Below are 25,967 nucleotides of genomic sequence, written 5' to 3'. Positions count from 1 at the left end.
TAATCAACACGTGATAAAATCTACACAAGGCTGGCAAGATGTTCCCCATGGACGCTTGAATTAACAGCAACATCACCTTTTCACTTCATTCCACTTCACATTGATTGCTGCGGTCTAATCAGCCACCTTGCCGATGGCCTTGGCTGATAGAAAAGAGGCAGGATGTATACTGTAGATCAGCGGTTCTCAAACGGGGGTGCAGGTATCCTGGAAACACTTCAGGCAGCACATCTAATTTGCTGGATTTCAAAATGAGAGCAAATTGATTTGAACATGAAGCACTTTCGAATCGTGTGATGTAATTCCTTTGAAAATCTTTTTTGCTTTTATTCCAGGCTTTACAGTATTCTGGGTTTGATACCACCTTTTAAACCACAATTTCTCAATGTATCCATTTATTGCTTTTAAATTTGGGATAAATTTTTGGGAACATGAAGCAATTTCATTGCTGAATTGTGTGACATAGCTCCTTTCAAAAGTTTTTTTTCTCTTTTTTTCTATGTTTTTTTCTGGGTTTGATACGTTTTTTTTTTTACCACAATTTCTCAATATATCAATATATTGTTTTTAAATTGAGAGCATTTTTTTGGAACATGAGGAAATATATTGCAAAATTATCTAACAGTGACTAGTTTGCAAATGGTTTTGTACCTTTATTCCATTAAGTATTTATAGATGAGTACTTTCATTAGTGACATAGTTTTCCAATCTGGACATTTTTCCTTTCAAATTGAGAGCAAATAAGTTGGAACATTTATTACTAAATTGTGTAGTAGTGACTACTTTTCAAATCATTGTACATATAGCTTTAATCTGTTAAATTCCATATGGATCCGCAATGTCATTAGAGGCATAATTTACTGATTACAGTAGTACATTTTTTTTTTAATTAAGAACAAATTAATTGAATCATGTAGCAGCTCACTGCTGTCTTGCTTTATAGTGACCCCTTTGCAAAATACTGCCTTTTTAATGTAAAATTTCACGATGATTTGCATTTTAATTTGACACAATTTCCCAACCAATGTATTGCTCTTTTCAAATTAATAGCAAACTATTTGGAAAATGAAGCAACTTTTTCTCTAAAATGTGTAATCGTGACTACTTTGCAAAACATGCCATACCTTTATTCTGTTACGTTTTATATGGAACTCCATTGTCATTAGAGACAAAGTTTGTACACTTTTATGTACACTTATATTTTCAAATTAAGAGCAAATAAATTGTATTTTTTTTTTTTGATTGATTGGTTAATAGTGACTACTTTGCAAAACACCACAAACTCCTATTCTGTTTTGGTTTACATGGTTGTGCATCATCATTAGTGATCTAACATTACGCCATCTTTTTTTGTGATATGTAGCTAAAGATACCCCTACAAATATGGTTCAAATTGCAAAAAAATCAACGTTAATAAGTTCCAAGTGTCTGAAGTTTTGTAATATTTCCCACCACTTCCACCTCAGAATCTTTTCACCAATTCAAGCCCCAATAAATCTAGTTTTCAGCCCAAAATGGAATTACATCGCCATCTACTGGTGATTGTGCATTAACAAAATTGTTTCCAAGTTTCAAATCCGCGGGATATGATTCAACACTCCATTGAGTTTCTCTGTTATAAGAAAAAAAGAAAAACAAACAAAAAAAACACACAATTGACAAGTATATTCATCAACGGCGGCGAATAGGTGAAATGATGTGCACGCGACCTATTGGTCGGCGTTTCCCGGGTTATGTATATATTACCCAATTGATTGTCGTCTCATTAAAATGTCCCCCTGCCGGTTTGCGGAGCCGCCTGGCTCCCTGCCGACTTATTTGTTAATGTGTCTTGCTCTAATTGCTTTTCATTGGCGGCCATAATCACAGCTTCTTTAATTACGTGGATATTTCAGAATCAAGCTCATTATGAGCCAAACCTAGTCCTCCGCGGTACCACGTGGCGCCCGGTCCCAAACCCGGTGTGTGCGTTACGCACCTCGCTGCCTCATTTGCATATTTCATGCATATGTTTGGACTGGCACAAGTAATATATTCTCCGCCATGTATGTGCGGCGTCTCGAATGTATTGCGGAAAATGTTCAAATTGCACTTGGATGAAATATAGCGGCGCGGCGGAACCGATTGATGTCATGTATAAATAATACCAAATGCGGGATCCGAGCCAGGTTTATTTTTTTTAATTTATTATTATTATTTTTTTTTTATGAGTGCCACATGACCTCTGCCTAGAGGAGCACACACACACATCTACAAATCAAATTTAACACACTGTATACATCGATGCCGCATAGCATATCATCGAAAGGATTTATATTTTATTTTTTAATGGATCGTCTTAACATTTTGGATTTATTTCTGTGTTTCCTGCAGGTCTCCCAGCCTTAGTTGTAGCAGTGTCGGTCGGGTTCACCAGAGCAAGAGGTTACGGCACGGCCAGCTAGTGAGTAGCATCTGTCGCGCAGTTTGAAGAATTTTATCAAAGACAAACCCCCCTATTTTATTTATTTATTTTTTTACAATAATTTAATTTATGTCTCCACAAATCTCAATGCGATCTTCTGATTCTTCTGAATGAAGCAGCAAATTCCACCCACTTTTACTACTGCATTTTACTTGTATATTTCGCAATGTTTCAAAGCTAGCAATAGCTAGGCGCTTTTGGTGTTATGCTACTAAAATAAATACACATAAATCTATGTTTTCACTTTACATATATTTCAAGGCTTTACCAAGGTTTCCGCAGGTGTCAGAAAATATAATTTTCTTTCTTTCTAATACCATGTCAAGAGCAGTTTATTTTTCTTCTCAAATTAAGAGCAAGTAAATTGGAAAAATAAAGAAACCTAAAGGGATTCCTTGTGAAATGTTACATGTTTTAATTTTATTAAGTTGTTATGCGGATGCACAGTTTCATGATTGACAATTAGGAAAAAAAATGTCGTGCAATTCCTGAGTGAAATACACTTATATCACCCGAAATGTAATTCACAGTTTGATAATTTCATCTTAATGCAGATTTGGCCGAATAAATATTTCATAGGTGGTACGTCATTAAAAAAGGTTGAGAATCACTGGTTTCAATAATCTTTAAAATAAACAAACATGATTTTAATTACTTGGTTGATAAATTCAGGAACCATTAAAAATAAGTGTCCTTTATATTTTTTTAATCTACTAAATATTCAAGTTTAAATAAACTGTCTGCAACGGGCTTGATTTGAGCCTGGTTCGGAAGAGGATTAACATTCTAGGGAGTGGTATCGAATGAAAAATGGTCCGTAACGCTTCACGGTACTTTAACTCATCGTTTCCAGATGGCATTTTAACCATCAGGAGGTTCAATAAGGAGACATCAAATGAAAGAGCGGAGTAACATTTATTGTGATTGAATGAAAATGGCATTTAGATCAATCCCCCCGCAGCAATGCATCTTCATTAGATGTAGGCTTGTGCAAATAGGCGGGAGGTGGAATCCTCACTGGGTGCAGACGCTGTTGCTCGCGTAAAAGTCGGAGTTGGATCCATCTGGACGTGTGTTCACAAAGTAAGAAATCAGAGATGGACAGAAATTCACATGCTGACAATCGGAATTTGATAAAAATATAGAGGGGGCATCTGGAATACCGTTTGACCTTTTGAAAGGACAACTAGCCCTGCAGCGGTTCACCAATCAGGCCTGTGTAGTAGAGTGGCCACATTAAAGCCACTTTGCAGTAAAACAAACATGGCAGCTTATCCAGAATTTCCCAAAAAAGCATCTGAAAGACTCTCAGACCATGAGAAAAAAAATTCTTTGAAAACGAGGGGTCATGTTTGGACGAAACCAAGCCGATACCATGCCAGCAGTGAAGCATGGTGGTGGGAGCATCATGGTATGGGGATGTTTTACGGCAGCAGGAAGTAGCAGACTATTCAGACCAGAAGGAAAAATGAATCCTGGATGAAAACCTGCTCCAGGGCACTCTTGACCTCAGACTGGGCTGAAGGTTCATTTTTTAGCAGGACAATGACCAAAAGATTGGCTTCAGAACCACTCTGCGACTATCCTGGAGTGGCCTTGCCAGAGCCCAGACTGAAATCTTATTAAACATCTCTGGAGTGACCTGAAAATAGCTGTGCACAGGCATCTCCCATCCAACCTGATGGAGCTTGAGAAATATGCAAACTAAAAAAAAAAATGTCCCCTTTTTTCACATTGTCATAATAGGGAGATATGTGTAGTCTTGCATGTTAAGCGGTTAATTTTATACTGTTTTAAATGAGGGCTGTACCATTACAAAATGTGGAATGCGTACATAAGATAAAGTTGCTCTTCACATGGAGCATTTCTTATGGTGCCCATTTTCATTAGAAGAAGCAATGTGATTTGTGTCCCTCTTGTCTTCTAGTTGCTGGTTATCCCTTGAGGGAGGTTTGCTTTATGCCTTTGTTGGACCTGCTGCTGTCATAGTATTGGTGAGTGTTCTATTTCAATATGCTAAAAAAATGCAATCATAATAAGGATTGGCAAGGAATTATACACCCCCACTGACAAGCGCTTTCACATTGTGACTAAGATTAATGCATGGTTACTATTGAAGAATTAATTTAGGGCTTTAATCATACTTTGGATGCACACAAAAAATGATTGGTTCTCTCTTGGTTCAAAGAAAAGACAACCTACTACTGTGATTATTATTATTAATATTATTTTTCATGACATGTTTAACTGCATGGTAAATCTACTTGTTAAAAATAATTGCTTTCAGAATGATATCCCTACAGCTTCTGCCTCATTAACACTTTTGACGTGAAATGACGTCAATTCACACCATTTTTTTTTTCTTTTAACCCTCATGCATACATGTTAACTGTGGGACCTTTTCCGTGATTTCTTTGTGAAATCAAAGGAGAAAGCATTGAAGAAAAAAACACTAGTGATTTGAAATTTATCACTAATTCTATAATCATGTTAAAGTTCAAAATACAACCATGCTGCAAATTCTAAACTAGTGCAGCTTGGCGTACTAAATAATTACAACACATATGTTCATGGGTACCAGATTGGACATACCCACACTCATTATAATCCACGTTTTTTCGATGGATGCACAAGGGTCAATGATAATGAGAGGAGACCAGCTCTTATTTGATCATCGAGCTAGTAAAGTGAAAAAAAAAAATCATTGAAAATAATTCTCATTGGCTGGCAGGTTCTCTTTTGAAAATGGCCGGCATTAAAAGACTTTTTACAAATGAAAAAAACTCCAGCCTGGCGACTTGTTGGTGGTCCGACAGGCAGATGTTGGTGGGAGATTCACTGACTCCTCCCACAGGAGGACTCAACTCCAAATTAATAAACCAGACCACAGACAAATAGCAGATCAAGATAATGCTGGGCCCAGACATGTCTAACCTGACAAAGGTCTCAGCACAATCTGGCGTGCTGTCACCGCCAGATTAAAAAGAAAATATATAAATAATTTAAAAAAAAAGAGAATCAACAGCCCAGAGTGTTTAGTAAACTATAAAATTTGGCCGGTTTAACACAGGTGCTGCCAGGGGAAATGTTTGGAGTGGAATTTGGACAGCTGGCAGCTGCTCAAAAAATGTGTGCGCGATTGGAGACTGCCTAGCTGTCATTACCGCCGTTTGTAAAAATCTTTTCATCAGTCCGTCACTGACCGGCGCTGGTTTTGCCAATGAAAATCGGACCAGAAAAATCTGTAAATTGCTCAAATCGTGGTCATAATGTGACGATAGAAGACCGATCAGACAGATGATCAACAAACATTCGTAAAATTCCACCTTTCCATCAGTCCGTCACTGACCGGTTTCCAGTTTTGCCGATGAACAACGGCCTAGAAAAATCTGTAAAATTCCCATCTAATGGTAACAATAGAAGCATAAGTAAAATAAAATAGAAAGCCTGACGATTGAAGTTTTTTTCAGCTTGAAAATACAGAAAATGACGCTAATGACGGATGGGTTCAATTGAGTACAATTTTACCAGCGGGGGTGTGCATTCTTTTGGTTTTTGACAGACAGTTTTGGCGACAAACTACAGACCAGAAAAATAAATAAAATGCCCCTCTCATGGTGACAAAGTGCAGCGTAGCTAAGATACAACTACAAAACTGATTATTCCAGTTTTTTCGGCTTGAAAAACAACGATGGACCGATCATGATGAAAGCGGAACCCACGGCAGGAACAAATGACGGACGAACAAAAACGACTAAAATTCTACAAGCAGAAGCGAGCGCTCTTTCTATGCCAGTTTTGTCTAGGAACAACAGACCAGAAAATTTTCAAAATTCGCACCTAATGGGGGTAAAAAGATGACTAAAGCAGAAGTAAACTAAAACAACCGAATGGCGATTACAGCCGGTCTGTCGTGGTTATGTCCATCTGCTGATGAACCAGAAAAAAAAAATGGTAAAAAAAAATGGTAAAATGCCCACCTCATGGTGGTGTTGTGGTGATGGAACTGTAAACTAAAAATGATTCATCTTGAAAAAACTAGCATGCTGATAAGCTACCTATTGATACCCACCGATAGGCCAGTATTCCAACCTCCAATTGTTTACTCCAGAAGATCTAAACTTATATAAAAACGCCAAATCACTCTTGAAAGAAAACTCGCATTTACTTCCCTGAATCGGAGCTACAATTCAAGAGTAATCTTGGATTCCATTTCAACAAAACCCAGCTGAAAACACAAAGCGCGATGCGATTGTAGATGAGAGTCCCTGTTGGCAAGCCATTAATGCCATCTTCATCAAACATTCTTCTCTGTCTCCCTTAGGTGAATATGCTCATTGGAATCGTGGTGTTCAACAAGCTCATGTCTCGAGACGGCATCTCCGACAAGTCCAAAAAGCAGCGAGCGGGGTAAGTGCTCCGCGCTCGTAAACTGTTTGGTCACACTAAAGACATACTCATCCATCCATATGCTTCTTCTGAGGCCACTCAATATCTGCTGCTTTAAATCTTTTATAATACTTTCCGAATCGTTCAAATCATAAAACAACGATTATATACCGTGGTTCTTTTATCTCTGGCAGAATGTGATGATACGTTGCCGTTTTTCGGTTCATCATGGTGGACATGATAAGGAGGCCCAATGCTATATAAATGCTATTAATCAGTTCTTGCACTATAGCCATACATACAATAAGTTTGTTTCCGCTGTACTAAAAATGACACATATACATGAATAAAATCACTTCATTATGTTTCATTCGCATACTGTTTATCTCATTCATTGCAATATTTTCTCTCACTCTCTTATTCACTCATCTACCGAGGGACATACATACATATATATATATATATATATATATATATATATATATATATATATATATATATATATATATATATGTATATATATATATATATATATATGTATATATATATATATGTATATATATATATATATATGTGTGTGTGTGTGTATATATATATATATATATATATATATACATATATATATATATATATATATATACATATATATATGTGTGTATATACATATATATATATATATATATATATATATATATATATATATATATACACACACACACACACACACACACACACACATATATATATATATATATATATATATATATATATATATATATGTATTTGTGTGTGTGTTTTTCAACACAAACTACTACGAGAAAGTGTTTGTTGTTCATTGAATTCTCTGACAAAGCCGCGTTGTTCATTTTAATTAAAGAACGTCAATAAAATGTACACAAAAAAATAGAAAGCAAATGAAGGATGCGCACCTGCATGTACTAGCAGTGGAATAAGATTATTGGAACATTTCCTGTCGGTGTCCTTGTAATCTGTTAATCCTCATGACACTGCCGTAACATTGCAATGTCTGTCTTTCACTTTCACTTCAAATCAGTATTTGTAGTTTTGACTTTTTTTTTCTGTGCTGCTACTTTTTAAGGTCTGGTTTTAATTTACCTTTCTTTCTTTCTTTCTTTCTTTCTTCCCATACCACCATTTTTTCTTGTTCGTCCCCCGCTCCCGCTCATTGTGATATCCTTCCCTTTTTTTTAATTTTTTCCCCTTGTTTTCCTCCCACCTTATATATTGACCCATCGCCATGACTGGAATACGTTTCCACACATACCGACACCTTCTCCCTTTCACTGTCACGTGTCTGTTTGTGTGTATGTGTGCACGATATGCCCCAAAGTGTCCCGGTGGAGGCGCGTAGCCGACTTCTGCTGAAATGCTCCAAGTGCGGCGTGATCTCGAGCACAGCTCTCTCCAGTTCGACTGCCAGCAGCGCCATGTTAGTTCATCTTCATCTTGCCCTCTTAACCGCGAGCAAAAAAACAAACAAAAAATAAAACACGTGGTAAAACGGTATTAAAAATACAGCTCTAAAATGTTATTTTGAAACAAAATACGGATTATTTGGTGCATTAAAAAGGTGTACATGAAGGTGTAAGGTGTAAGATGAAATAAATACCTAACACATCTGCAATCTTCCTCCATGCAAAAAAAAGGAACGAATGAACTATTGTCAAATGAACTTCAAAGAGGCAGCTCGTTGACTCAACTCTGCAAGCAGTCATCATTACTCATCACATTCAGTATTAGTGATTATTGGGACATTTTTACAACCACGGAAAATCAGAAAACAGAGTTATCGGTTCATGCCTGCACTCCACCGCATTTATATTTTGAGGCAGGATGTATCAAAGTAACTCCAAGTTACAAAACAGATGCAATTAAGTGGTCGTGCCAAATTGTAGACAGTATGAATAGAAGGAAAAACACAAAGAAGAACTTTCACTTCATGGGGACTACACGCTGTCTCGTTTCTTTTCGTCTCTCTCTCTCCATCAGACTTTCTCCATTCTTCCTCTCTGCACCATCCTTTTAATCTCCAGCTGTTGGTAATAATGCAGGGTGACATTTAGACGTGCCCGGTTGCCAAAAAATAATAAAAAAATAACGATGAAAGGAACAACACTTGCGTCGCAAGTGATCAGACTTAATGAGAGTTGTCCCCAGGTGACGCTAAACAAAACTGACCCATGTCAGGCGGTATTTGGGAACCATTTGCTTTTTAACGTGTTTAATGTGCGATATCGCCGAGACTTTCCGGCACCGCAACGCCGGGCGAGTTTTTGTTTGTGCAAACTATGTCGCTGTCAAACACCCTATTGCATAGTTTAAGCTTTATGCCTCTCGTTATGCCATACCTCATGTGGTAAAGTGTCGTCTCGGTACCACCGCCGCCGACCGCTCGCGCTAAATCAAGCGTACTGCACTTTGCTGCATTTAATCAGTCTCGTCCTTGGATGACCTGTTTGGATTTGAACGTATTTTGCAAAACTAGTCTGCTGAGAGCTCACGTCTGTTCCGAACGAACGCCCGCTGTGATGTAACCACACTTGGGGTCTAGGTTTGACACGGCGTTTTATTTTCAACTCCTGTTTGCAGGATTACAGTGCCGTATTTTTTGGACCATAACTTGCACCTGATTGTAAAGTGCAGTCAAAATGAAAGGGTCTAATTTGGGAAATATTTATGTAAAGCCAGTATTTATGAACAGGTCTATTTTGGGGAACTCCTTACTGCGTTATAAGGCATAACGGTGATAATGCGCAAAAGGTTATAAGGGGCGCCGATTTATATGGTGCTTAATTCACAGTCAAATCATATTCAACTTCAGTTTTAGATTTAGCCCCATTAAGATTGCTTTATATGTAATCATATTTAGACAAATGTAAAGTATTGTATTGTATTAACCAAACGATGAAGGTAAATGGTGAAGGTAAATGGTGAAGGTAAATGGTGAAGGTAAACGGTGAAGGAATATGAACTAAAGATGACTAACTGAATAGTCCAGATCCTTTAATAATAATGATTATAAGTTGCATTGTTGAGTTTTGAGGTGATAATTCAAATAGTATATGTACGATAATGTATATACAACAGCGTAAAATACGGTGATGTGCAACATACGTTTTGTTTTCTCTGCTATAATGTGATATGTTGATTTGGAACAACATTTCATTTTTTATTCATGTACTCCTTTTTACGCTTTGAATTGAAAACAAAAACGGTCACATCCATATTCAGTGTATTAAGAATAGCCTACAGGCTAATAAGACAAAAAAAACACACTAATATTTTTCTTTCTGAGATCGTTTTTATTCACATGTAGTGCTACAAAATCGTCATTTCACCACATATACACGCAAGCATCATTCGCATACACAAACACTATAATTGCTTGTCAGTGACCTGTCACCCCGTGAGGCTCAGTCTGTCTTCTCACAGCTCACCAATGCGACACTTATGCCATGTAATTGTGAACAGTTGTCAGTCCGGTAACGACATACACGATTGCGCGTCATCATTCCACTTCAATGTTATGATATTGACTGATGGGCGTGTGCATGCATGAGACAGGGAAATGTAATAACATGACCTGGCTGGACCGCTTGGAGCCCGAACGCCCGGTCTCACCGTGGTTTATTCCTCGTTTTCCGTTGCTCTTTTACAGGGCGTCTCTGTGGAGCTCCTGTGTGGTTCTTCCTCTGCTAGCCCTAACTTGGATGTCAGCTGTTTTGGCCATAACAGATCGCCGCTCCACGCTTTTCCAGGTGATCTGGCTCTTAGATTTGAAAATGGCCAAAGCGGGGATGATCTCATGATATATTTTTATCTGGTGCTGCATCACCGCTTCTTACGGTGAAGCGTACGAAATTAATCCGTTCGGGAGTTGGGATCGTATGAGGAAATCGGCGAATGGCGGTCAATAGAAACCGCCGGTAATTAGCTAATGCGTGCAAAACCCCAGGTAAAAACATCAACATTTAAAGTACATATTAAAAATTAGTAACAAAATAGTATAGTAAGTACTACTTATTTAAACTATACGTGTTTTTTAAATTATATATAAGGCGCACCAGATTATAAGGTGCGCGCTCAATTAACAGGTCTATTTTTGCAAATTTCCTTGTACAGGGTTTACCGAGTTATACGCGCTGTACGTTATAATTCTGCACAGTAAGGAAAACTAACACGTACGGTAAATAAGTCAAAGCTTAGTCATCGTCAGTTCTAGAGTTAGCCCTGTTAACTCAGTCATTTTCACATTTATTTTGGAGAAAAATTTAAAAAATTATGGAAATTAATGTCCATAATGTACTTAAGTATCGATTTAATACTTTAGTATGTGGGATTAAATGTTCCGGACTATTAAGAAAATAAAACGTGAAAATACGACCCTGGCATTAAATGATTTTTTTTCCTTGAAAATATGTAATGATTGTAAACAAATGTAAAATACCGTATTTTTCAGAATCCAAAGTGAAAGTATAAATGTAAGTAGTGCCTGAATATTAGGCATACTGTTGATTTTGGAGAAAATAAAAACTAAATGAAACGTTCCTCATAGTCCATAAAATACGGTATTTCACCCATATCCAAATTCAGTTCTAGAATTAACCCCATTAATATTGTCTCGCTGATAATACGTCATTATTTGTAAGTACCGTATTTTTCACATTATAACGTGGAGGTAAACAGGAAGGAATTTTATTTACGGATGACAAACTGAAAAATTTACATCCGTACGAAAGGGGTACCAGATTATAAAGTGCACCGTTGATTTTCCAATTTCCAATCCCATGTCTAATTATGGACGCGCGCCGAATGACCAGGAGTTGTGTGGATGCGTTTAACGCAGCGCGCAAAAATTAAGCAGTTGTCAATTACCCCCCTCAGGTCCTCTTTGCCGTCTTTGACTCGGTCCAAGGTTTCGTAATCATCACCGTGCACTGCGCCATGAGGAGGGAGGTAAGCCCCATTTCCTGTACTCGCCTTCTCCAACAGGTGCGATGAATATTAAAAAAAAAAAACAAACACGTTAGCTTCCAGGTCGCTTTGAGGTCACATCCGAATACGAGCAGATCAGCCTTGGCGGGGATTATCTCGCCGCTTATGTCGGACGTTGTTGTGCGTATTCTTCATAATGCTGTATCGCCGTGCGGTATTGTCCATCAGAGCCAAGCCTGCTTTAAGGAGCTTAGGAAGATGTTGTATGGAATAAGACGATAAGTCCTTCACTAATACTTCCCCTGTGTGAATTTGCCACAGGCTTTGCTGTGGCCCCCAGGCGTGCCGTATTTTACACTTATTATGCACATGTATGTAAACATATTTCCATACTGTTGATATGGCCACGCAAAGTCATTATATTGATATCAACCTTCATACTTTAAGTGAATATTGAGATTTTTGGCTGCGTTTAATCGAAATGAAAAGTGGTAGGGATCAGGGTATATTTGATTTTCTGTTATCGAAAATCCGAATGCTGGATAGCTAGCTTGTTCTGTGCTTATTTATTAAGTTCTAAGATAATAATCGTCGTTTTTTCGGACATTGTATGTATCAAAAGCATTAGTGCATTAGTGCGCATGGATCACCAAAGTTTTTTAAACTGGGAGCTACTTCTTTGGTTCTAAGTAACAGTTAATGTGAATACATCGGTCATGTTCATGATTTATCACAATATTTAAGGAAGAGCTGCAGTAAATAGGTAAATCAAGTGTAATGTAAATGTGTATTACATGTTTAATTGTTTGTAAAATTCATAAAAAATCACCAATGTCCTATTACTTGGAAGCAGAACAGGCCTGACTATTTAAGAATTGAGTAGTTTTCCAAAAGAGCCACAAGTTGCTTCATGTTCCATTTAATTTGCTCTCAATTCGACAACTCTTCCTGTCACAGTGTTAAAACTCATAAAATTAGATTGGCTGACAACTGACAAATATCACGTACCACTGGAAGTGCCTTCATGTACCTCCAGGACTTCTCGTACCTCAATTTTAGAACCAACGAAGAAGAGGATCTGTAAGAAGCTCTAGGAAGAGACGCTGCAAAAATGACCGATATGGAATTTTGTAAAGCGAGTGGTAGAATGAGATTCATAAAAATACTGATGATAGGAGCGAGACAGCAGTGTTTGGGGCGCAATTGAATGCCACACACACACACACACACACACACACACACACACACACACACACACACACAGATACATGCAGTATGCACGGAGAACAATCGCCTCTGAGGATCCTGCGGGCTACTCGTCTGATCTTTGTGGGCAACCTATTGCCCGCGGGCACCACGTTGCTGACCCCTGCATTACGGTGACTATTTAACAATTGAGTAGTTTTCCAAAAGAGCCACTCTAGCAACAAGTTATTTCATGTTCCATTTAATTTGCTCTCAATTCGAAAACTCTTTCTATCACAGTGTTAAAACGCATAAAATTAGATTGGCTGACACTTGACAAATATCCCATACAACTGGAAGTGCCTTCAGGTACCTCTAGGACTTCTCATACCCCAATTTGAGAACCAACGAAGAAGAGGATATATAAGAAGCACTAGGAGGAGACGCTGCAAAAATGACCGATATGGAATTTTGTAAAGCGAGTGGTAGAATGAGATTCATAAAAATACTGATGATAGGAGCGAGACAGCAGTGTTTGGGGCGCAATTGAATGCCACACACACACACACACACACAGATACATGCAGTATGCACGGAGAACAATCGCCTCTGAGGATCCTGCGGGCTACTCGTCTGATCTTTGTGGGCAACCTATTGCCCGCGGGCACCACGTTGCTGACCCCTGCATTACGGTGACTATTTAACAATTGAGTAGTTTTCCAAAAGAGCCACTCTAGCAACAAGTTATTTCATGTTCCATTTAATTTGCTCTCAATTCGAAAACTCTTTCTGTCACAGTGTTAAAACGCATAAAATTAGATTGGCTGACACTTGACAAATATCCCATACAACTGGAAGTGGCTTCAGGTACCTCTAGGACTTCTCCTACCCCAATTTGAGAACCAACGAAGAAGAGGATATATAAGAAGCACTAGGAGGAGACGCTGCAAAAATGACGGATACGGAATTTTGTAAAGCGAGTGGTAGAACGAGATTCATAAAAATACTGATGATAGGAGCGAGACAGCAGTGTTTGGGGCGCAATTGAATGCCACGCGCACACACACACATACAGTATGCACGGAGAACAATCGCCTCTGAGGATGAGCGCAGGCATAAAGGGAAGAGACGGATGGAAGGAAACAATGGAGGCAATAAGCTTGTCCATGCAGTATTAATCAGACATGGATGCTGCTCCAATCCAATCCATTTGTAGTGGCGCATACACTCAGATAAGACCACCTAGTGAGAATGGAGATGCTCTCATTCGCTCTTGCACCACTTGCTACACGAGTGCTCTTGTTTCCCGCCCATGACAGTCTTTTGGGATTTGACAGTGGCAACGCTGACAAATGAAGTCACTCCCGAGACAAAGAAAAAAAAAAAAGATGCGCAGTATTGAGAGAGAGAGTCTGAAGGGAAAACAAGTCTGGAACTGCCCGCGCGATCCAATTTATTTGATTTAAGCTGTTATGAGGGTCGGTGCTCCGACAAATAATTGCTACGTGTTGCCAGGATGCTTAATCGAAAGAAAACAAATATGACACCAGGATGAGAGCGACTTCAGACAATGGACCCTTATACTATTTGTTTTTTTTTTAATGATTTTCAGCACTCTAACTATAAAACATTTTTTCACCAGAGTGCTTGTTTGATTATTAAACTTTTTGAATACATTTTTCTAGCAGTATCCCTTGCACAACTTCAGACGATAGATCGCTGGGATATCTGAAGCCGTATTGAACGTAACAAAACTAAGCATTTGTTTTGAAAAAGTGTCAAACACAATTTAGCAAGTAGTTGTTTTGTGTTCCAATTTATTTGCTCTTAATTTGAAAAGATAAAGGAACACATTTGACCCTTTTATAGTATTTTGACCGTTTTTCTGTCATTTTCTTCCACATCATTAGTTAGAGTATTTTGGTCAAGGGAGGGGGGCACACTCCTGGTAATGTGATAACTAAGTGGTTGTGCTATGATGAAATTTAACAGTTGTCACCATCTGGGTGAAATTTCAGCTCCCTACAGTCTTCATTCAGTCGACTTTTCATTTGATGTGAAATTCCTTTCATGTAAAGATCAATGTATTGGACAAAATACCACACAAGGGTTACTACACCTGATACTAAATGGTTTCATTTAGGTCCATTATAGTGGACGTTTGTTCTTGGTCTACATCTTTTGACATCCTTCGATCCAATAATGTCTCATGTTTTTGCACGTTGCAGTTAACTGCTTTCTCGCGCAGACAAACCGGACACAAATGAGGACATAAATGACTCGGTGGGATCTCATTATGATATTTGTGCAACACTACTAAAAAAAAATTCCATGAAGCTCCGCAGCTCCCTCTTAATTCAAATGTATCACATTGAACGTTTAGGACACTCTGGTTGGACATCCCGAATAGCCAAAACACCCCATGCGTCTTTCAGGGACATAATTTAACATTCGCATATATGGATTCATAAACCTGTCGTTTTAAATCTCGCTGTATTGCGGTGTCTTTTTTTTTTCCAGGCTTGTATCAGAAGACACATTGTGTTTTTTTTTTTTTTTACCATATTCGTCCAATTAAGATGCTTCAAATTCTGATGTCCAAGAGACAAGTTATTTCCTCTGCTGACTGTTGTTTTCTATGTCCCCTTACCGCTCTTCTTCCTATATTCCACTCCGTGCACCCTTTTCCACATCACTGCCCCTCGATCCAGGTACAAGATGCAATGCGTTGTCGGATGGGCGGATGTAAAGATGACAGCGAGAACTCCCCAGACTCCTGCAAGAATGGACAGGTGCAGATCATGGTGAATAGCAATCCATTTCATTCCACTTTGAATTCACCCCAAATTCACTCCTATTAAACTGTTTTAGTTGGTATGAAAATTTAGGAGCTCGTACAACTCGCACACGCACACACAACGGCCCAGCCTTTTAATTTGTGTCCACTGTATGGGACATGTATCTTTTGGTCTATATCTTTTAACTCCTAGGAATTACCCTAATAAGTCACGGTGTCCTCATTTGAGGACATCCTGGCCTTTCCAATGATGTCTCATGTGTTCAGGCGGGTTGCAATTAACTTTGCTGGCCTGCTGGGACGAAATGGACACAACAGTGGACATGAATGAATAGGCTGGCTCTCAGGATGATATATTTTGTATATACTGTAGTATAGTACAGTATAGTTGCTATAGTAACTGTATATATATATATATATATATATATATATATATATATATATATATATTAGTGTTGTGTCAAGTCTCTCTTTCACTGCTTGGCCAATTACAGGAAAGTCCCACGGGTTTTTAAGCAATCCTTACGTCCCCCGGTCCTTCATTTCTCCCTCAAATCTCTGTGCCGTAAAAATTATGGGTTTCGGAATGCCCCTCCGAGGTTTAATCTTGCAGTCCGGCTCACTCATGGGGGAAACTTTTACGGCATTTTTTCCCCATTGTTTTCTACGAGCATTTGCAGACGAATGGTGCCATTTTAATTTAGTGATAAATGGGATTTTATTATAGTGTATGTGGTTACCATGCAATTTATGTCCAATTAGGGAAGCATATGAATAACTTTTGTTCCCTCGATTTCCTTGGTGTAATTTGTTCATAAAGAAAAAACTTTATTATTTAAAAAAAAAAATGAGGCAGAGCCCCCAGTAATTACTGTATATTTGCTTCAACGTTTTCGAGATCCTTCCTGCAACATTCACAGTGAACCTCATTACAATGTTAATCCCTTGAAATTTACAGGCACATTGTCCCTTTTGCTACTTTGTTAAAGTTGATTAAAATGTACTGTTTGGCCACATTATGCCAAAAGCTAATCAACTGTTAAAACTCTACAAATGTGGTCTCACCATCAGAAGGGTCCAAATGCGGCCTATTGCGGGCAGCCGTCTGGCTGCCTGCATTACGGCGCAGGACCATGCGTGACTGGCTGCCACCCACACTCGCTCCCGCCGGCGCGCCAGCAGCAGCAGACCTGTTACCGCAGTCTCCCCCGCAACGACCGCAGACACGTTCTCGACTATCCGCACGAGCAAAGCCCAGTTCCCAACAATACCCACAATTGCAACCTCGCTTCCAGCCAAACAGTATGTCACACGGTAGAAAAGATGGAATCGGTAAAATAGGTAAAAGGGGAAAGTTGCAATCTGTCAAATCAACGTATTGGTGAAATTTTCAAAGGAACCAATTTCTCAATTTGTGATATGCTTCAATTACACATTGCACCTTTCTTTGGGTCTCAGTAAGGCAGGCTGTGATGTATAGAAAAAATAGAGATAGGTCCAACTGAAGGTTCATAAATAAACTCAGCCGACACAATATTCGGTAGTATTTTACGATTATATTTACAACTTGTGTTGATGTTTTTTTTTTTAAATAATTACAAATATGTGAATGTACTTGTCGGCAACACACGAAAAATTTAGCGTTTTCTGCCATAGTGCCTTGGGCTATGTGCATGATCATATCAATACCCCATTAGCATTTAGCATATGGGTATATTGGGACATAATTGTAATTTTTCATGTATGTTCAATCATATTTGCAAATGCAATGGAAAGTATTTGCCACTGAAAAATGTTTACTCCACATTGGCGGTTCAAAATTTACGTACTTTTGGATGCATACCTGATTTTGTGGTTGTTGAGTTTATTCATGATTCTAGATTGTGTTTGGTTGTGGTAGACAATTGGAATGTAAATTATTTGGTGAGCAAGAGTTCTATATTGCTGTATACCTGTAGGTAGGACACTTTTTTTTGCAGACGGACCAACAAATGGCGGGAATGAGAATATCACAAGTCTGTTTTTCATCTGTCCTGCCTATAAACTGGAATTTCTTTGTTACGTAGGGTTAGGGTTAGGGCTAGGGTTAGGGTTAGCACCGAGATTACGAGAGGTGGACTCAACACAGACTGGACACACCCGATAAAGTCCTATAAACAAATGTATTAACAGAAAAAACACGCTATGTGTGAACAATAAACTAAAGCAATATATAGGAATGCAAAGTAACAACAAAAATACTCATAGACTAAACGCTTAAGCAGTATAATCCAACGGCGTCCTCCTGGTTACAAAAACGTATTTATAGTGCATTTTACTGCTTAGTTCAAAGTTGAATGGGTCCCAAGATTGCTAGTGATGTTAAAGAGAGAAGTTAGATGATTTATCTAGAAAGGAAGCTGGAGATAATCAAGAGATACGAAGCTAGCCTAGCCTAGGCGAATATGGGCATAACAAGCGCCACTCAAAGGTAAATAAATCCTTTCTATATTTTTAATTTATGATGTTTTCTGATTGTATACATGTATATTAAATACACGTAGCCCTTACAATACTATTTTGAAACCAGTTCTTAATATGAACATACAATTTTGAAGTTTTTACCTGGGGTTCGAAACGCATTAGCTTTGGATCGCCCGCCATACGGAGCCCAACCGCGGAAGGGATTAATCTCGGGCCCCACTGTACCTTTTATTATTAAATGTTAAAACGTCGCTTTAAGGATTTCAACCAACTAATCCAATACGCTACAGTCGAGTCACCATGGCAACAAATCACATTCGTGGGGCCACTCCAGATTGTCATCAGTCATCTAACAGGACCTTCTCCTAATGTTAATTTGCATATATCGTAGCCAGTCACATTTTCCTTTCTCTACTTACCTTGCCTCCCTTTCTCAGACCGATTTTGAGAAGGACGTGGACTTGGCATGCCAAACAGGTGAGCTCTTCTTGTTTTCCTCTCATCTCTCTTTTGTTCGGCACGATTAGTATTGCAGACGAGTAAATGTAACCGTTTTGGTTTTGCGATGATGAAATGACGGATTATGCGTTGCAACCGCCGTGAACAAATTACTCTTGCTTATCAATCAGACTCATTGTGCCCAGTGTGTGTTTGCAAAGCGTGTGCATTTATGTGGCGGTTCAATCGCGCGTGAAGATAGCGCCGCTCTGTATTCCTGGTACTGGTTGGTACGCACTGGTCACGAGTGTGTGCAATCAATGGCGCGTGTGCCTGAATGTTTTCGGATGTATACAGTTGTACATTTGAAACATTAACACAGAGTCACTCTCCCCTCCTCCTACACCCTTGCAGAGAGAGGACACCCATGTAAGTTGCCCACCTGAACTAACCCTGCCTGGTCCCCAACTTAGAACTTGCAATAACTTGACTTTTTAACCCTTATGCGGTATATTGACCATTTTGGGTATTTTTTTTCCCCCCGCACATCACAGGATTTAACCAAGGGATGACACGCTCATTTGTAGTGTGATAAATTGGTGGTTGTGCCAAGTTGTCACCATCTGGGTGAAATTTCAGCTCCCTACTCTCTACCTTTCCCATGCTATGAAAAGCCTTTGATGCGAATTTCAAAGGATTGGACAAAATACCGCACAAGGGTGGTAGATTATATAATAAATGTCTTTGGAGTGTGCATAGACCATAGGTATCAAACTCCAGTCCTCGAGGGCCGGTATCCTGCATGTTTTCCGGTTTTCTCTCCCCAACACACCTGAGTCAAATGATCAGTTCATTAACAGGAGCTTGAAAATTATCCTAATCACTTGAGTCAGGTGTGTTTGAGAGAGAGTTCAAAAACATGCAGGATACCGGCCTTCGAGGACTGGAGTTCGTACCTATGCCATAGACGGTGACATACAGTATATAGGCTGGGCTTAGAATTGTCAGAAACCTTTTTGTGCGTAGTAAAGTTAAACATTTTTGACTGTCAAGTAAGTTTGAAAGCAACTGAAAGTGTGTATTTGCAAGTGTTTGAACCGGAATGTAAATATGAGCAAAACTCAAGTTTATACTTCAGACTCGCGCTTAGTTTGGGGCCAGGCGGTTAATGAGCATGGTGTCTAGCATGATTTCTTTCGCCTTATGTGTGAGGAATGATACAATTTGAAGATAGGCAATATCCACACAAACACAGGCACTTGAAAACATGGATTTTGTGTTAAACAGCATTTTTCGTTTCGGTGCTTTGCGTTAACGGCCTTCTCATATAATTTGATTTTATAGCAAAGAATCGCCATTTTAAATATACCTGTGTATGTGTGGACAAAGCCGAGCATGCAATTTAGACAGGCTGAAAAAAATGTCCAATTTCTCTTAAATAATATGCATGTTAATTTACCTCAAGCGACTATCAGTTGATTTTTATTCATCATTGCAGTAAACAGGAAAATAAAACAGCTCACCATCAATCGCTGACTGTTGAAATGATGTTAGGCCCATAAAAGGATTTTGCCTGTTTTATTTTAGGGACAAAGCATTTTTGCACTAATGCTCATTCTCTAAATTATTCAAAAGTTGTGTCTTTGGAAAAAGACTTGAGGTCAAAAAGGCAAAGCTCAAAATTACTGAGAATTAGAACGACATACGTGGAAAATGAGCTATTGCCATTTACTGTTATTTTTCAAATTGCTTACTGTATTGAAGGCTGCAGTCCCCAATTTAGCCTCATGTACATCATCCCTGACTGTTCTAAACCAAACGTCTCATTCCACTTCCTTCATAAATCCTCCTTGCCCCTGGCCTGCTCCTCTTTTTTTGACAACCTAATGCTTCATCCCGATTGTCCTCCACCCTCTGCCCCTTCGCTTTCCCGATGGGAACCATCCGTACCTCGTGTCCCCTCAGTCATTTTCAAGGAGGTGAACACCTGTAACCCAGCCACCATCACTGGCACCTTGTCCCGGATATCCCTGGATGATGACGATGACCCCAAACTTGCCGCCCATCAGGATGGGGGAGTCGGGGTCAATTTCAGTTCCCTCCCTGGGAACATACCACCTCCAAACCTTATTGTGCAGGTATGAAAATCAAAACATTGGGGGGGATTAATGCAAAAATCAGGGGAAGTGCATGATAAATTAATTGGGTTTTCAATATGTCCAAAATATTTCCAATTTTGAATGGCAGTAAATGAGCCTGACATGGGCTAAATTTGACACCTATGCAGTGTACCTCTTCACCTCCCATTTGCAGGCATTCAGAAGGGATGTCAGCATTGTATATTGAAAGTTGTCATGTTTTGACAATCTATGCAATATTTTAGCCTCCCAGTGTGTGTTTTTTTTGTATGCTTTTCCTTTGCTATCACATCCAAAAGCCAGAGTTGGGCCAAAGTTCCCCCCAGGGTTTAAAGGAAACAAACTAAGGCAGCAAATAAGTCAGTCACTTTAATTCTCCATTTGGCCAGAGTGCTTTTGTAGTTTTGCTTGTATGTAATCATTTGTAGATGGATGTAAAGTACCATATTATTACCATACAAACCATAAGATATTCAAAGGAATTTGAATTGAACGAACTGAAAAGTCGACATCCATACCGGAGGCACACCTGATTTTAAGGCCCAGTGTCAATTTTTGAGGAAATCAAATGATTTTTCAAGTTTTTTATAGCCAAGAAAACACGGTGTTATAATTTGCATTCATCCTATGGGGATACTTTCCTTACTTTTCCCAAGAAATAAATTCATTTCTCTCAAAGTGCAAAAATATGCCAGCAGATAAGTTTTTGAAATGCTAACATCGCTGAAATTGATTTCCATTGAGGCTGTAAAACTGTGACGCAAATCAAGTCAAAACATGAAAGTAAAAGTTTTTCTCTCACTTTTGGAAGCCCGACAGCATTAATACCAGATGAAATATGAACTCGGGCTATGAATGGTGTTGCATTTAAAAGAATATTTGTCTAAGTACGCTTGTACTTCCGCAAGGTTCCGCCGCTTGGGGGGCTCAATGAGCTGAGCGAGACGTCATTGAAGAAGGAGATGAATGTGGACCAGCAGAGACAACAGGCGCAACAGCGTTGCGGGGCGCCCATCTATCTGTGCACGGAAAGCGGCCTCGGGTGGGCTCGACCGCCCGGGTCCTCCAACACCTCCCAGGACGGAAGTGGGGGGAGCGGCGGCGGAGGAGGCAGCGGCGGGGAAGGGGACTACATGGTCTTACCTCGACGGACGGTCAGCATCCAACCTCCGACGCCGTCCTCTCAAGGCGGCGGCCTGGGACTGGCAAGCGAAGACAAGCCTCTCAACATCGCCGTGGAGGACCCGCCCTTCCCTCCTCCCCCCTCCCCGCTGACCCTCCATCCTGCCGAGAGCGAGGCCTACCCGGCCGATTTTGTGCCGTCCAGTGTGGGCGACATGAACATCAACATAAATCTGAACCGCTCCTACGGAACAATCAAAACGCTGCCCCACGGACACAGCCACGTGATGGCGCCGGGGGGTCTGGTACGCTCCCACGGGGGGCACATGCATCCTCATGGGCATTCGCTCCAACTGAAGCCGGGCCAGAGGCCGTCGGTCAGACAAATCCTGACCGGGGGAACGACGGTGGAGAGAACCAGAACCCTGCCGCGCAACCTGGGCAGCAACAATGCCAATGCTAGCCTCTCAGCGGGATCCCTGGAGGTGGGTGCGCTTTTAGGAAATCGGAGAAGGGAGCCCTGTGGTGCTCCGACTTGTTAAAGCTGGTATCGCGCCAAAATGTTTCTTGACGATACTTACGAAACGATACGGAATGACGGAAAGCTCACCTTTGGTGAGGGCTTCCGCACTTTAGGAAGCCTCCTTAAAATACAGACCAAGTCTCTCAGTTCTTACCTTGATCAACGGAGGGAAACCCGCTTCAGTCAGTACTCAGTCCGTGCACTTTTTTCGCGTGGGCTTTCCATAAGCGACGGATCGATTATGCAATGGATTACGCCGCTCTGATGTTTTATGCGTCCCTACTCGTCTAAACACCAAATTCTCATTAATAATTCGGTAATTACGGAATATAAATTAGGCAGCTGAATCCACCCATTTCCCCATCTCTGGGGGCGGCCATTTTGCCACTTGCTGTTGCCTGATGATTATTCACAGTTGCTCAGGGCGCAGGTAATGACCAATCGTGGCTCAGCTATGACCACGGTGAAAACGGATGAGCTGTGATCGGTTATTATTGAACCTAATACTCGAACCCTTTCGACAGTGATCAAAAGACTCCAAAATGTATTCAATTATGTTTTCTTTTGCAGTGATATCACCAAACAACGTTTTAGCCATGATACAGTTCAGTAAACACAGTTTAGTAACCGGTATGAATGAAAATACATTTTTGGGCTTAGATTCCAACGGCAGTGAGAAACGGAGTCTAAATGTGGTATGTTAGGGAATGTATGAAATGAACGGACTTTGAATGCTTTTCTTTTGAAAACTTGATTGTGGTTACCTCCCAGTGAGAGCAGCATTCGATGTAAACGATGTAGTGTTGTTTTTTTTCTAGAATATATATATATATATATATATATATATATATATATATATATATATATATATGAATACAGTAGCAAAATGGGACATCTATCTCTAAATCACTATCACTAAAACGTTGAGTTTGTTCTGGTGAACGCGCATATGGCTGCGAGCGAGTCAGTGAGTCAGATTCTAAGAAAATCCTGCATGCAACATTTCCAGCAGCAGTGACACACAGAGATCACGTTGACTCATAAGGTTTATCAAAACGACGAAAAGGACACTTTCCCCATCAGTGAAGAGGCTTCGTTCAGAGTCGATGATGATAATGGCGACTCAGTCAGGAGCGTCACGTTCACAACAAAATAGGGTCTCTTTTTAAGATGCGTTTGAATCCTCGGTAAATGTTGTGAGGGGATCTATCGAAATTACATCATGCCATAACACTACGTAAATAATATTGCCATTTTACGGCGGGCTGACACTACAAGGCTCATTTTGCTGTTGATGTTTTTTTTTTTTTTTTTTTAACCAAGAAACAAGAAAACTGAGGAAGCATTTATTATTTAGCAGAAATATATCCGAAGAAATTTCATCCTCTAATCTAAACCCTAAACTAAATTAAGTATAACAATGAGCATATTTCCTATGTATAATTGTTTGTGTGGAAAATTAAGATACCGTAATCCTCGTAATTTACGTTGGGACAAAACCCACAATTTTTTGTAAAAGGAAAAGCGATTTTATAAAACATCATGTTCTTTTAAACTTTTGATTAGTCTTGGCTTTGGTCCATACAATATTTTAACGTAATCAAGAGAAATTTTTCCTAGTACTTTCCACAAATCATTTTTATTCTTAATTTTAGGATCGTCTCTTTAAAGTTTGTCTGACTTATCTGATTTTGTTTGATCTTTGGCACAGCTCCAATTCATGGGTGCATAACGCAACCCCAGCCACTATTGTAGCTTCTATTCTACGCGCCTTATAATGCGGTGCGCCTTATATATGAAACCGTTTTAAAATAGGCCATTCATTGAAGGTGTGCCTTATAATCCGGTGCACCAAATACGGTGCTTCCCATTTCTTACAAAGTTCTTGCGAGGCCATTTTGCCCCCTTAAGGAGCATTCCGCCGCATTCTTGCCATCTCTCTAAGTGAGCTTCGCTTTCTTCTCAAGCTAGGATAAGAAAGAATGAAAGTCAGGACTTTTATGTGATTAACTCTTCAAACCGTTTTAATGTCTTTACCTTTGAAAAAACTTGGCCGCCTTTGCCTTCGATCAGCAACTCTGCCCTTTTGCAGAGTAAACACGGCTTTTAACTCGCTGTGGGGAGAAGCTCCGCTCGGTGCCAAATGTAAATTTGGCAGGCGCCACGTGCCCCGAGTGGGAGATGGGACGCGGCGCCACTCTGTGTCATGGCCAGATGAGTTGGAAACATCTGCAGCTGCTAAATTGGCGGCTTGCGAGCCGCTCGCTACACAGCGTTTGCGGAATAGTACGGCAAGGACGGATTTGAGGATTAAAACATTTTGACTGTGTTTGATCAAGTGTTCTATTTTTTCCTCCGTAATTTCTGTGGCAAAGTCTCAAAGAATGATCCATGCTGACGATTATGCTGTTGCATTGGAGGCTGTGCTCGCTAATTCTAGGTTATTAGACTTCACTGATCTCATTATGTTGAAATAGACGGAATAATTAGCCCGTTCTTCTTGTGGACTGTAAGAATATTTGTCTCTTATTGGGGATCCGGAACGAATTAGCTCCCTTTTAACCAAACGGACCCCAAGGCGGGGGTCAGGGCTACAGATCAATACAAGGGGGTGGACTGATGCTTTCTTCTCTCCCCCTCGGCCCCCTCCTCTTCCAGAGGAAAAGAGTACGATACTCTGAGCTGGATTTCGAGGTAAGGTCTTGGACGTCCTAACCTTTTGCTTGTCTTTGCTGCTTTGTGCTTCTGCCAGGACTTGAGTACACGTAGGAGCATCGCTTAATCCCCTCCCCCTTGCATGAAGTGCAAATAACGGTACCAGAACAGACTTCCATCGTATGCTGTTTCTCCAACAAATGCCCTTTTTTCTGCCTTCACAAATTAATGCGGTGATAAATGATAACATGATGGGTAACGCACCCCACTGTCTTGTACAATTAAGAGAGATTATGTTGCAATGTTGCTGCGGGGGTTCTGGTTTAAGAAACAGCAATGTCGAGTGCTCCGTGTGTCTGGATGATTACGAGAAGTTGAGTTTTGGGTCACTGCATTTGGTTGACTGGCTGGTTGTTTTTTTTGCTGGAACAACATAGTTTGGCTGTGTGTGTGTCTGTGTGTTAGTCACGGTCTCTGTAGAACGACCTTGGTTTGTTGTGAATTTCCAGTCTTTTCATTCTTACCCAAAATATCCAGAGTAAAGAATTTCCCTTGGTTTTCCTGAGGGTTTTTGGTTTATAATCAGATTGTTTTAAAGACTGGACATTCACTTTTGAGCTTTTTAGAAAAACTTCATTTGATAGCGAATGTATGACTTGTGGCAAGCTACTAACCGTTTCTGGCAATTTAACTGGATTCACAAATGGCTGTTGCATGAACACGGTTAGGAATTAGCTTTTTGTTTTTTGTTTGTTGTTGTATGGTATGATATTTTAATGGGCCACACTTGTTATGGGTCCAAGAAAAGTCAGGGACAGACTTTTGAAAATGGAATTT

General features: G+C 39.8%; 1 protein-coding gene across 25 annotated transcripts in view; it reads left to right on the top strand.

Annotated features, from left to right (window-relative positions):
• adgrb2 (adhesion G protein-coupled receptor B2) overlaps positions 1 to 25,967 on the top strand; it is a 172,435-nt gene that overhangs the window by 131,302 nt on the left and 15,166 nt on the right. For 8 of the 25 annotated variants that reach the window (XR_015864051.1, XM_088405486.1, XM_088405480.1 and 5 more), the window contains 13 exons: positions 2,374 to 2,443; positions 4,392 to 4,458; positions 6,789 to 6,874; positions 8,205 to 8,303; positions 10,533 to 10,632; positions 11,759 to 11,830; positions 15,706 to 15,798; positions 16,863 to 17,093; positions 18,692 to 18,731; positions 19,107 to 19,121; positions 20,658 to 20,830; positions 21,739 to 22,437; positions 25,134 to 25,169. Coding sequence is in view for 20 of the 25 variants with exons in the window: in XM_088405486.1 (XP_088261612.1) it covers positions 2,374 to 2,443; positions 4,392 to 4,458; positions 6,789 to 6,874; positions 8,205 to 8,303; positions 10,533 to 10,632; positions 11,759 to 11,830; positions 15,706 to 15,798; positions 16,863 to 17,093; positions 18,692 to 18,731; positions 19,107 to 19,121; positions 20,658 to 20,830; positions 21,739 to 22,437; positions 25,134 to 25,169 (1,781 nt within the window). In the remaining 5 variants the exon portion in view is untranslated. Of the gene's footprint in view, positions 1 to 2,373; positions 2,444 to 4,391; positions 4,459 to 6,788; positions 6,875 to 8,204; positions 8,304 to 10,532; positions 10,633 to 11,758; positions 11,831 to 15,705; positions 15,799 to 16,862; positions 17,094 to 18,691; positions 18,732 to 19,106; positions 19,122 to 20,657; positions 20,831 to 21,738; positions 22,438 to 25,133; positions 25,290 to 25,967 lie in introns of all 25 variants that reach the window. The other 17 variants (XR_015864052.1, XM_088405499.1, XM_088405491.1 and 14 more) reach the window with 8 other exon arrangements.

This window comes from Hippichthys cyanospilos, chromosome 21 (assembly GCF_059441005.1).
Source record: "Hippichthys cyanospilos isolate Australia breed blue-spotted pipefish chromosome 21, RoL_Hcya_1.0, whole genome shotgun sequence".
NCBI lineage: Eukaryota > Metazoa > Chordata > Actinopteri > Syngnathiformes > Syngnathidae > Hippichthys > Hippichthys cyanospilos.
The sequence above is the reverse complement of the archived record's forward strand: the minus strand, read 5'-3'. Positions and strand labels throughout refer to the sequence as shown.